Source organism: Pinus tabuliformis, chromosome 6 (genome assembly GCF_031772625.1).
Source record: "Pinus tabuliformis cultivar Carrire ecotype Pingquan chromosome 6, CPIR1, whole genome shotgun sequence".
NCBI lineage: Eukaryota > Viridiplantae > Streptophyta > Pinopsida > Pinales > Pinaceae > Pinus > Pinus tabuliformis.
This window is the reverse complement of record NC_142292.1, coordinates 857,510,714-857,523,816: the sequence shown is the minus strand read 5'-3', so window position 1 is coordinate 857,523,816 and position 13,103 is coordinate 857,510,714. Positions and strand designations below refer to the sequence as shown.

General features: G+C 37.6%; 1 protein-coding gene across 1 annotated transcript; it reads left to right on the top strand.

Moving 5' to 3' along the window:
• Positions 1 to 1,186: 1,186 nt before the first annotated feature.
• Positions 1,187 to 12,625, top strand: LOC149261595 (pleiotropic drug resistance protein 1-like). The gene is made up of 24 exons (XM_089422407.1): positions 1,187 to 1,650; positions 1,757 to 1,877; positions 4,394 to 4,482; positions 4,587 to 4,671; positions 4,882 to 5,041; positions 5,128 to 5,204; positions 5,451 to 5,504; positions 5,599 to 5,689; positions 5,793 to 6,094; positions 6,375 to 6,656; positions 6,748 to 7,064; positions 7,855 to 8,015; positions 8,150 to 8,253; positions 8,353 to 8,512; positions 8,614 to 8,742; positions 9,154 to 9,311; positions 9,420 to 9,752; positions 9,874 to 10,164; positions 10,339 to 10,422; positions 10,539 to 10,672; positions 10,830 to 11,057; positions 11,372 to 11,543; positions 11,630 to 11,884; positions 12,031 to 12,625. Exons 1-24 carry the CDS (start codon positions 1,304 to 1,306, stop codon positions 12,295 to 12,297), a joined length of 4,401 nt encoding a protein of 1,466 aa, XP_089278533.1. The 5' UTR covers positions 1,187 to 1,303; the 3' UTR covers positions 12,298 to 12,625.
• Positions 12,626 to 13,103: the final 478 nt, after the last annotated feature.

The following is a 13,103-nucleotide window of genomic DNA, read 5'->3' as shown; positions in this document are numbered from 1 at the left end:
TTGTACATCGTTGAGGTTTCTGTTAACCTCATTTATTGAAACTTGAATAGTATCAAACTATTCTTTTATTTCTGCTGCTTTTGTTGTATTAATCTCCAGGACCTTAATGGCTGTATTGGTCCAGTTTATCTGTCCACTAGCTTTCTAGGTTCTCCCATCTATGCCTAAAGCATTATCATCCTTTTGCACCAAAGGAATGGCTTTGGCTGCATTTTGATTTTCTCCAATAATAATTCCTCTGTATGGAGGAAAAGTAGATGGGGTCTCTACTCTGCTGCCATCCAAGGCAATCCAAGCATGTTTGGTTGATGAAGAAGATGAACCAGTTAAAACAACTTCAGGGGAAACATTTTTCTTCCATTCATAGAAGGAAATCCAAGAATTTGTAATTTCCATATAATGTTTCCAATCTTCAGCTAATCTCTTCTTTTCTTCAAGAGAATAACTTGAACCAAACTGCATAAACAAGTCCCAATTTAGCATAGCTTTCATCCACTTAAAACTTATTTCTGATTTTAGACAACCAAACATGAGAGTAAAGAATTTAATTTATATCTATATTATAAAATATAGATGAAAAAATAATTATTTTAATAATGTTAAATTTCAGTTTGCCATTTATTATTATTATTATTATTTAATATTTAATACTTAATTATACATTAATACAGATTACGTATTCTGTATATATTTTTCAAAAATATCCCCTGCTTAAGTATACATTAAGCAACTTCAGCTGTTCAGCTCGTTTTTAAACATTTTTTAATCATTTTCGAACCGTTATAGTACCAACCTTTATACCATGTTGAGATAATTTCAGACCGGATACATTTGAATGAATGATTGGCAGTTGGAACCCGACGGCCGAGCACATGCAACGTACGATCGATCGTGATTCAGATCTCTTAATTTGGATTTTACATATAATTATTTCTGTGTTTGTTCATCGCCGCATGGGTGACGTGGTAGACACAGTAGGCGGCTTCGCTACGCGAGCTTACGCCAAACGAATCCGCCGTCAGCCGTGAGGCCATGTCAGTAGTGGTAGCTAAAAAAAGAAATTCCATAACATATTGTCACAGTATCAGGCAGATTGTCTCATTTGACTAAAGAGCATTCTTCTAGAATACAATTTTCACTCATTACGTTAAGCATCAGGCATGGAGCATCTGTTTGCTTGTCTCATTCTGTCAGACCCCGGGCATTGGGGAGGTTGAAATATCTGTACATAGTAATGAATTTGTTGCTCTTGTCGTAGGTTTAGTTGCAGAAGTGGTTGAAGGGATTGGAGGCCAGCAAGGTCATGGCAGTGCCTGTGGGTTTGGAATCGGGTGGGTTATGGCGATCTGGGCACAGTGCATGGAGTGGCGAAGACGGTGCTTTTTCTGGTTCTTTCAGCAGGAGGAGCATCCACGTGGAGGAGGACGAAGAGGCGCTCAAATGGGCTGCTCTTGAGAAGCTCCCAACTTATGACCGGCTGAGGAAGTCTGTTCTGAACGAAGTTGCAGAGACCGGGAGCTTCAGGTATCAGCAAGTGGATGTCACCACGCTTTCCAATGAGACTCGCAAGAAGTTCATTGAGAGGGTGCTGCAGGTGGCGGAAGTGGACAACGAGCGGTTCTTGACGAAGTTCAAACACAGGATTGACAGGTAAAACAGAGTATCTGGCGTCTTGTTTGAGCTTTTTGGGATGGTAAAATTATATGAATGTCATAGAATTGCGATGATAGAGGCAATTTATTTTTTGGTTTCACAGAGTTGGGATTGTGATACCAACGATAGAAGTTCGGTTTGAGCACCTGAACATTGAGGCAGATGCTCGTGTTGGAGGCAGAGCCCTACCTACTCTGTTGAATTTTAGTCTCAACATAATTGAGGTAAAGCACTGGACAATATATTTGTGAATTGTTTGTGCTTGTCCTTGCTTTTTAATTTTTTGGTGTGCAAGGTTAGTAAAAGTAATCTTGCTTCTCAGTCCCACCTGGGAAATACCAACTCCATTGCAATTAGTTTTGAAATTACTCTTTACCTCTGAGTTACATGCCTCTGTCATGACGGAGGCCCTTGCTCATACACTTAGCATCAACGCTTGGCGCTCCTTTTCCAGAGAATCAACGCAATTCCTAACTCTGATATGATATTGGACAGGTGAAGAATGAAATCCAGGACCCTTCTGATATCAATGAAAACCAGGACATGTTTGAGCTTCAGGCATGGATTCCTATTTGAATGAAAACCAGGACATGTATGATATTCAGGCATGGATTCCTATTTCTAGTACTCCCCTTCAAGCCAAAATTCCGTCCTCTTCAACCCAAAATTCCGTCTATTGCCAATCAGTGTCAACACCTGGCTCTGGTATCATGTTGGAAATTCTACAGGTAGAAATCAAATACAGAATCTGTCCTCTGCGATCCAACCTACTCTGCCACTGATCTGTATGTCCCTTTATATTATATTAGTGTGTGGATTGTTTTCCGAACTAAGTGTCGAATCTGTTTATTTATCTTTGATAGTGTATATAAAAAGAAAAGCTGTAGTTTTCTACCCGTCAGATCCTTCTGTTGTTCATTTATTGGGAAGTTGAATGAAATACTTACTCTTTTATTTATATATATAGATTCAATGGTTGGGATGGGGAATTTTCATGCGCAATGTTTAAAATCAAATTTTGATGTGAGTAGAAGTGGTTGATGTCCAATAATCCCCTCAAGCCACTTTTTCGTTCAAACCGCCTTGCAATTGTCGATTACTCTCGCCGGGATTTCGTAGAAATAAAACGGCAGTAGTTTTTAGTGAGATTTTTTGGAAGTTTTTTTGTGGGTTTTTTTGGTCAAATTTCTCTAAAATCCGGCCGCAATTTATTAGAATCGCAAAGTTGATAGGTAATTTCTGCACAATCAAAGCATCCTTGGGGTTTTTCAGGGTGCTGAATCCAACTATGCAGTTAAAAAACCATTTTAAATAATACAAATCAAGATTTAACCTCAATTTTTTCGGCCGGATAAGTGGTGCGGGAATGTTTTTGGCATATTTTTTTCAAAATTATTTATAATTAAGTAGGGATTTGTTGGAATCATAAATTTGAATTTGAATTTGAACTATGAAAATTACATAAATTTTGTGAGATTTTTCGGAGTGTTAAATTAAAATGTAATAAAAAATTTAATTTAAACAATACAAAGTGCTAAATTAATATATGCACTCAAAAATCTGGTTTAAACAATTAAAATAAAGATTTGACACGTGAAAATCTCCAAATAAAAAACAGAACCCTTAGCCAGTCAGAGTACTCTATTACAGAGGTATATGCCTACTTTTGATATTACTAGGATAGATTCATCTTAAATACGGATCTAACATGAGCTTAGAGAGATTCAATTTCTGCACTTGCAAATTTTTTTTATGAGTAGACATTATTTAAATGTTTTTTTATAGTTTTTTTAGATATTTTAAATTTTTATTTTGGCAGATATGAGCAAAATTTCAACTTTGATGAAGGACTAACAGAGTTACACATTATACTGAACTGTAGAATAAGCTCTTAGGATCAAAAATATGATATCATACTAAACTGTAGAATAAGCCTCTAAGCTCAAAAATATGATATATTTTTGTAACCAAATATTTAATATGTTATTATTATTATTTAATTAATTAATTTTATACTAGCGTTACAAATAGATTTTAGTTATTATCCCATTAACTTTTGGATGTATATGGTGTGTACCAATACTCTTTCTCTATACATTAATTGGAATCTTAAATTTCATAATTTACATTTAATACTTCATACTTCGACTATTGCTAATTAAATTACTTAGTGCAAACCTGAATTAATTGAAAATTTAAACCTTAAACTTCCTAGTTTATATTTAGTACTCAATAACGACCATTTCTAATTAAATTACTTAAAAACTGTGTTAGATTACTTTGAATCTAAGAAAGTGTTGAATGTAATTATTTATTTTTACTACTTTATACATACAGAAAACCAATAATCTGTTCTCTGCTACCTTAAATCCGTTTATTCAAGGAGGGTGCTCTATTTTTTGCTACCTTAAATATATGTTCAATGAAGAACACGTAAAGAAATCACTATGCTATTATCATAGATGGCACTATCAGGTGGCGTTGCAGTTTGGGCCGTGGCTTAGTGGCTGTGATAGAGTGTCACCGTGCACAGAGTTGAGGTTCATATCAGCAAGCGTAAATAATGCTTTCAGAGGACATCAAATTCTATGCCTCCAGATAAGAACAGAGAGATCCGGGACACTTTAATGGCCAACGGCCTGGTTTAAGATTCAACACCCAATTAACATGGGGTAAGATTGAAATTGGCAATTTTGACAGCTTGCCGTTTGACCGTATAAAAAATGGTGTTATTGTGCAGGGATTTCTTAACTACATCAAGATCTGGAGGTCAAGGACAATGACTCTGACAATACTCCATAATATCAGTGGCATCATCAAGCCTTCTCGGTAAGCTTTTGATATGGCCTTTGTTCCTAGATAGGAGAAGTACAGCATAGGTCAGCCGTTTAGAGACTTTCTCCATTCTCATGAATCATCATTGAACTATTCAGAATGACACTTCTTCTTGGTCCACCTGGTGCTGGAAAAACCACATTGCTAACAACTCTGGCCGGAAAGCCTGATCGTGATCTCACAGTAAGTTTAGGATCTATTGAAATAAGACGATATTGTGAGAAATGTAATCCAAATTTTTAATTATGTGTCTTGACATATTCATCATTTTTGTTTACTCTCAAATGTGCCCAATTTATCTGTTGTCTGTATTTTAGTACATCAAAATTAAACAAGTTTCCTGTAACTAATTTTATTTCTTACAGAAAAATAGCTTTCTTTTTCCTTTAACAGGTCACAGGAACTGTAACTTACAATGGGCACTCAATAAATGAATTTGTGCCTCAAAGAACGTCTGCTTATATTAGCCAGCATGACTTGCATCTTGGTGAAATGACAGTAAGGGAAACATTGGATTTCTCCGGGCGTTGTCAAGGTGTCGGGGCAAGATACGGTGAGTGTTTGTTTACTTTTTTTTTTCTAGAAGTTACAGCATTTTCCCATTGAACATCGAAACCATGCTTATGCACTGCTTTCCAGAGCTGCTGCAAGAACTTTCAAGACGTGAAAAGGAGGCCGGCATCAAACCGGATTCGGATGTTGATGTCTTCATGAAGGTAGGCATTTCTGCTAAAGAGGAGTGAAGCTATTCAGTGCCTCACTTAAATCTTGATGACTGTTGCGTTATCAATGGGGTTTTGGTTTGATGGTAACGCTGGGTGTTTATTACCAAGATTTAAATCCTCAAAGACATAGTCTTCCCCCTGGTGGGCCGTTTTACCCGTTCAAGCTAAAGTTATTTTGCCTGCTGAAGCAAGCCCATGAAACTTCTTGCAGAACTTATTTTTTCTTATTGCCTACAGGAAACTTCAATTGAGGGACAACGGACTAGCCTTATCACGGACTATGTGTTAAAGGTTATTCTTCAAAAACTTATTGGACAAAAATGCATCAGGTTTTTAAGGCTTGCAGATTATTCACATAGGTTGTTGTGTCTTTGATTTCTTTCAGATTCTGGGCTTGGATATTTGTGCAGACACAATTGTTGGAAATCAGATGCGCCGTGGAATCTCTGGAGGCCAGAAGAAGAGAGTTACCACAGGTGGGCTAAGCAAGGATAATTCCTTGGCAGCACTGAAAATTTGCATTAGCATAATATGGTAGTGCCAAATCAATTGTCTGATTATTTAATAAGAACTGTGCAGGGGAAATGCTGGTCGGTCGTGCAAGAGCTCTTTTCATGGATGAAATTTCAACAGGATTGGACAGTGCTACGACTTTCCAAATTATCAAATGTCTCCGCCAAACTATCCATCTCTTTAATGCGACAGTGTTGATCTCTCTTTTGCAGCCCGCCCCGGAAACATATGAGCTATTTGATGATATCATCTTACTGTCTGAAGGAGAGGTGGTGTATCAAGGACCTCGAGAATCTGTGCTTGATTTCTTCGAGTCCATGGGCTTCAAGTGCCCAGAAAGGAAAGGGGTTGCTGATTTCTTACAGGAAGTAAGCATTATTTCTTATACAATTATGTTTTGTCTGGTGGTTTGTAAGTGGTTGTTACGAACTACCATCTAGATCTCAAAGCTGAAAGATTTACAGCATTTTCACAGATAGGATGTCTGCAGAGCTTGATAACCTTTCTGAGATCCAGCTTAACATAGTTATTTTCTATCCTTTTACAACATTAGTCATTAAATGGATTGTTTTAATCTATGGTGCAAATAAAGCTTGCTAGATTTCACTTCTTAATTACAATTGCGGTGGAGCTTCTTGAATTATACAGGTGACCTCGAGAAAGGATCAACAGCAGTATTGGGCGGTTGAAAGCCGACCATACCGTTACATACCCGTCAAGGAATTTGCAGAGGCCTTTCATTCATTTCATGTTGGCAAGGACCTTTCAGAAGAGTTATCCCGTCCATATGATAGAAAACAGAACCATCCCGCTGCTCTTACATCTTCTAAGTATGGTGTCAGTAAAATGAACATATTCAAAGCCTGCTTTTCCAGAGAATGGCTGCTTATGAAGAGAAATTCTTTTGTGTATATATTCAAAACCGCACAGGTGAGTTGGAACCCAAACTAGGAGAAGCCGTGCCATTTTTTAATTCGTTATAGGAGAAAAGAAGTATGAATCCTGACAAACAGATATGCAGATTATGGTTGTAGGGGCAGTCACAATGACCATGTTTTTACGCACGAAAATGCACCACCGAACTATTAATGATGGAAACCTGTACATGGGAGCTCTTTTCTTTGGACTAGTCCATGTTATGTTCAATGGTTTTCCAGAATTATCAATGACAGTTAGCCGTCTTCCAGTTTTCTACAAGCAAAGAGACCTTCTATTCTATCCATGTTGGGCTTATGCTTTACCAACATGGATAGTGAGGATTCCACTCTCTTTGCTAGAAGCAGGGATTTGGGTTTGTGTTACATACTATGTTATCGGTTTTGCACCAGAGGCTGAGAGGTAATTCTTATAGCCTCTGTACCTAAATGAATTTCTATATCCTTATATCAGTAAACATGAATAGAAGTATAAGAAATCTCACTGATTAATTAATCAAATCAACTAGTAAACGAATTCATTCCGTAGATATGTTTGGAAGAATGAGAACTCTGACTGATATATTTGTGAATCAGTAACACGCACAGACGTTTCAGTTTTGTACATATATAGGACTATGAAAAAAACTATTATGCTGTTATGTATAGGCCATCTTCAACTCGTTTATTATGTAATAGATACCCGGCAGAGAACTGCCAAAAAGTCAATCTCCAAAATTGCTAGCCATTTTTTTCTTTGTAGCCTCATTTTGTACGATGCTCAACATTTGCATTATTTAAAGTTGTTGTCCAATGTTGGCAACCTGCCTAATAAATCGAATTAGAAAATCTAGTTTACAGTCTATTATCTCTTCATCGATCTCCCAATTCGAGAAAGTTACAGGACTGCAGGAGAGATGGGATAGAACCAGATGAACTGGTTTAATTATAGAGATTGAATTTTTTCCCAAGGAGCCTGACATTAAAACAGCACTTCAAATCCCTTTTATGTGAAATGGTACCTATATATATACTTGGTCTCTGTTTTATTAATGTATGAATAGATAGAAGAATGGAAACAAAATGTAACATCTTCCTTTGCCAAATTTGCGCTGTGAAAAAGAAAATTAAAGCAGGCACGTCAAGATTCTTTCAGTTGTCAGAACACTAAAATATTCAATGAGTAATCCAGGAGATTGCCTTGATTGTTGCAGGTTCTTTAGGCAATTCTTCCTCCTCTTTGTGATGCATCAGATGTCGTTGGCACTTTTTAAATTCATAGCCTCATTGGGTCGAAACATGATTGTCTCACAGACATTTGGATCATTCGCTTTGCTCATTGTGTTTGTTCTTGGAGGATTTGTGGTATCAAGAGGTATTTGACATTATAGTATATGCAAAGATAATTATTTACTCCATAGAAATATGCTTTATAGCAATCTTGAGCTTTTCGACTAGAAAAACTTGGGTTACAAGAAATGCTTCATTTTATTCATGTTTCTGGAACAGAGAACATACCTAGCTGGTGGATTTGGGCATATTGGTGCTCACCGATGTCCTATGGCCAAAATGCCATAGCGGTGAATGAATTTCTGGCTCCCAGATGGGACAAAGTAAGTGTTATCATGTCCCGATAGAGTGTCCTATAATCCTAATGCCAGGAAAGAAATATTGAATATTGCCTTTCCTCTAAATATTTCATCTTTGTGCAGCCTATCAGTAACAGCTCCAGTGAAACAGTTGGACGTGCTGTCCTAGAATCTCGTGGATTATTTGCTGAAGCTAAATTTTATTGGATTGGTATTGGAGCATTGACTGGGTTCTGTGTGCTTTTCAACATTCTGTACACTGTTGCTTTAGCGTGCCTCAACCGTAAGTCGGGCATTCCATTATAAGGTTTGGTTTGCGCTACTGTTTCTCTCATCGCAAATTATCCTAAGAGTGAGATCTAATAAAACTTCTTCCAATTACAGCTTTAGGGCAATCACAAGCTGTTATATCTGAAGAGGTTATTGAAGAGAAGCAAGCAAACAGAACTGGAGAGAGCAACCAATCAAGCAAACATCGTTCTGTTCAACTGACATCACAAAGAAAGTCCAGTGGTAAGTCGAGCAATCTAGAAATACTCTGGTATTGTGAATATTCAATCTAATGCTCACAGATACAAGTACAATGTATATGGAGACGGTGCGAATTGTAACTGATTAAAATCTCCGATAGACAATTAAATGAGAAACTTGAATGGACTAAATCTAAAACTTCTCTGTAACAGCTTGTCTCAGACAATTGTAAGACAAGCTGTTATAGAGAGCTTCTGTGTTGTTCTTGATTGAGACTCGAAAGCACTGTTTTTGCTTTTGCTCGAAAGAAAGGATGAAACAATTGCACTACAAAATTTGCAACCATAAAATTCTGTAAGCTTGTCACATCCAAAGCTTTTTGAAAATAAATGAAAAAATCTGCACTATTCATTCATAGATTTAATAACTTTGTCAGTGATGTTTACTTGTCAGAGAGGAGAGATAGTCTAACCTCTGAAGACAATTCTACACATGATGGAGAAGTCAGTGTCACTCAAGTCTCCGCACAACGCAAGAAAGGAATGATCCTTCCTTTCCAGCCATTGTCGATGGCTTTTGAGAACATAAACTATTATGTGGACATGCCACCGGTATGTGTATCTACAAATCATTCAATTGAATTTGTAATCTGCAAGTCGTTTGACATACCCAGATTCTTTCAATGGAATATCTAGAACTAATGTTTAGTTTTGTAACAGGAGATGAAAAGAGAAGGCTTGAATCAAGACAGGCTACAACTCCTTTCCAATGTAAGTGGATCCTTCAGACCAGGGGTACTTACGGCCTTGATGGGAGTTAGCGGTGCTGGAAAAACTACCCTAATGGATGTCTTGGCTGGAAGAAAAACAGGGGGCTATGTTGAAGGGAATATAAGCATATCTGGATTCCCCAAGAAGCAAGAAACATTTGCTCGCATCTCTGGATATTGTGAACAAAATGATATCCACTCTCCCAATGTCACTGTCTTTGAATCGCTCGTGTATTCTGCATGGCTCCGTCTTCCTTCGGAAGTTGACGAGAAAACTAGAATGGTTGGTCTAGATTTCCTCTTTCCATGTAGTGCTTCAGTGTGAAGATATTTCCTTGTTAATGAGACTATGCAAGCAGCTTTTAAGTTTTACTCACAGATTTTTGTTGTTACAATAACTGCAGATGTTTGTGGCAGAAGTCATGGAGCTTGTGGAGCTCACTCCTTTGGTAAATGCTCTTGTAGGACTCCCTGGTGTGACAGGTCTTTCTACAGAGCAAAGGAAAAGGCTTACCATAGCGGTAGAACTAGTTGCCAATCCTTCTATAATCTTCATGGATGAGCCAACTTCAGGACTAGACGCCCGTGCTGCAGCGATAGTTATGCGTACTGTTCGCAACACAGTCAATACAGGTCGAACAGTTGTTTGTACCATCCACCAACCGAGCATTGATATCTTCGAGGCTTTTGACGAGGTGAATTCAAAAATTTTCATTGATCAATCCACACGATGTGAAACAAAAGGACTTTTTAATGTTTCTTTGCTTGGCTTAACAAAAGGAAAGGGGTGCAAAGGACTAGAATAAGACACGGCTCTACAGGACCAACAATTGCTAAATTTTCAGTTTTGTTGGTTTGCTGAACTGCAGCTCTTACTCCTGAAAAGGGGTGGCCAAATCATCTATGCAGGTCCTTTGGGTCGTCATTCTCATAAACTCATTGAGTATTTTGAGGTAGGAGTGATTTCTTGTTCCATGTTTTATAAGCTATTTAGTCATCGATTGTGCTTGCCATTACCAATCCATGGTAGAAAATAATGTTCTTGTCTGATTCCTGTTTGTCTGATTAGGCTGTTCCAGGAGTACCACAGATTACAGAAGGATACAATCCAGCGACATGGGCCCTGGAAGTGACTTCCATAGCTGCTGAGGAAAGACTTGGCGTAGATTTTGCTGAAATCTACAGAAATTCAGCACTCTATGAGTATGTCTAACATAACTGTAGTAACTTATTTGAGAAGGAGATTTTTCAATGTGCATCTCTAATTTTGTTACCCTATCTTCAATAATATAATTTCTCCAAAGAAGAGATTGCAAATTTTTTTAAACCTTATTTGACTGTTATGTTGTTCTGCTTTCAGATGGAATCAAGCTCTTATTAAAGAGCTAAGCACCCCGGCTCCCGGCTGGCAGGATCTGAATTTTCCAACACAGTATGCACAGTCCTTCAAAGTTCAGTGCATGGCCTGCCTTTGGAAGCAACATTGGTCATATTGGAGGAATCCACACTATAATGTTGTGCGTTTTTTCTTCACTACAGTGGTTGCGCTACTGTTTGGGACCATATTTTGGGACCTTGGAACGAAGAGGTTGGACTCTCTCTTGACAGGCATGATAGGCTTGTTTGCAAAACTGGCAGTTGCCGCAGTTTGACATTTTGTTTCCTCTATTAGTGATTAGTTTATTGTATATTTACATGTTTGAAGTCAACAGAGTCATTAAACATATTGAGAAATCGGTCTGACATGTCTTCCAAGTGGACTTATAGTCTATTTGTTCTCATGAAAACATATTTTCTAGTCTCTGTAAGAGTTTACAGAGTAGGGTGAAGTCTGTGTTCTTTAAACGTCTTTTGCATGAACTGCTCGATGTTGTCTAAGTTTTCTTCAGTGTCCTTTTACAGAGGCAAACAACAAGATGTCATGAATATTATGGGATCAATGTACTGTTCTGTACTTTTTCTTGGTGTTAGCAATTCATCTAGTGTCCAGCCAGTTGTCGAGGTTGAACGAACTGTCTTTTACAGAGAAAAAGCTGCTGGAATGTATTCAGCAGTCCCTTATGCCCTTGGACAGGTAATCTAAATGTCAACAACTAGTCAGATTATAGTTTTGTTATGCAGATCAATTTTATCGAATGACCATCGTTGTTATCAATACAGGTGGCAATTGAGGTGCCCTATGTTCTGATACAGACTGTAATCTATGCCATCTTGGTTTATTCTATGATTTCTTTCGAGTGGACAGCTGCCAAGTTCTTCTGGTTCCTCTTCTTGATGTATTTCACCTTTCTATACTATACTTATTATGGAATGATGACAGTAGCCTTGACTCCAAGTTACCATATTGCTGCAATCGTTTCATCAGCTTTTTATTCTGCGTGGAATCTCTTCTGTGGTTTCATTATTCCTCGACCTGTAAGGCCATATTTTCAACTCTTGACCTGTTCATTAATTTTTTCGTCCAGCAATTATTTGAATTACAATGTAGACTACACAGTTGGCATTCCCCTCACTGAGTAATCCTAATATATAAAATGTTTTGGTTGTGTTTTAAAAAACAGAAAATGCCTGTATGGTGGAGATGGTACTACTGGGCAACCCCTGTTTCTTGGACACTCTATGGTCTGATTGCTTCACAGTTGGGTGATGTAGAAACCGAGATGGAGACAGCAGATGGGAAAGTGAAGGTGGCCACATTCATAAAAACTTATTTCGGAATGAGACACGACTTTTTGGGAATTGTAGCGCTGGTGATGGTGTGTATCCCCGTCGTCTTTGCTTTGTTCTTTGCTCTGGCCATCAAAAACTTCAACTTCCAGAAAAGATAGAAATCCCCTAAGATGCTCATCAGATATATTTTATGTTATTTTTCCTTGGATAGGGCTGCTTAATAATTCCTTGGCTGAAGAGTATACGGGCAATCGTATGCTTTAGTTGCAGTTAGATGAATGTGTCTCATCGGAAACTTCTATGCTTTATTACTATGCTGTTGTAACAGATGCCATTATTTGGGGTTTGAATTGTTATGGGGATGCTAGCTTATAGCCTGATTGTTCCTATATACATAGCAATATGTTCCAAGATATGTTGTTCCTAATACCTATATACACAGCAACATGATCCAAGATATGTTGTTTCGCCAAAGTCGCCTGAAATGAGTCCATTAGTAACTTCGCAAAACCACACTGATTATACACTAGTTTCATAAACAAAGCGCGTAAATTTATGGTTATCCTAATTTTATAAAGCTTTATTCAATCATTATTTCGTTGGAGAGGCGCTCTGTAGTACATTATAGGAATGTTGTTGCAACCCTGGTCAATAAAGAATTAAAATTAAAATTAAATAATAATAAAAAATTAATATCTGCTCCATTTGTATGACATATATTGAAGCATGTTGTAACAAAGCGTGAACTGAGATGTTGTGAGGCAGTGGATTTAAAAATAGTACAAATAACAGAGTAGAAGTAAAAAAAAGGCTCATAGAGGTTAATGGTGAATACTGATACAAGAGCATCAACCTCTAGTCAATAATTTTAGATCAGGGGATCATGAAATTCTTCAAAGGGGGAAGACGGCCAAACGGGACTTCGTAAAATTAACCAGTGTCAAACTAGTTGTTACACAGTTTT

What these genes read in the sequence shown, in the direction of transcription:
- LOC149261595 (XM_089422407.1), top strand. Translation starts at nt 1,304, where the DNA reads ATGGCAGTGCCTGTGGGTTTGGAATCGGGTGGGTTATGGCGATCTGGG. An exon ending in AGGTGTCGGGGCAAGATACG is followed by an intron (nt 5,042 to 5,127) that starts GTGAGTGTTTGT and finishes ACTGCTTTCCAG; the next exon opens with AGCTGCTGCAAGAACTTTCA. An exon ending in TCACGGACTATGTGTTAAAG is followed by an intron (nt 5,505 to 5,598) that starts GTTATTCTTCAA and finishes GATTTCTTTCAG; the next exon opens with ATTCTGGGCTTGGATATTTG.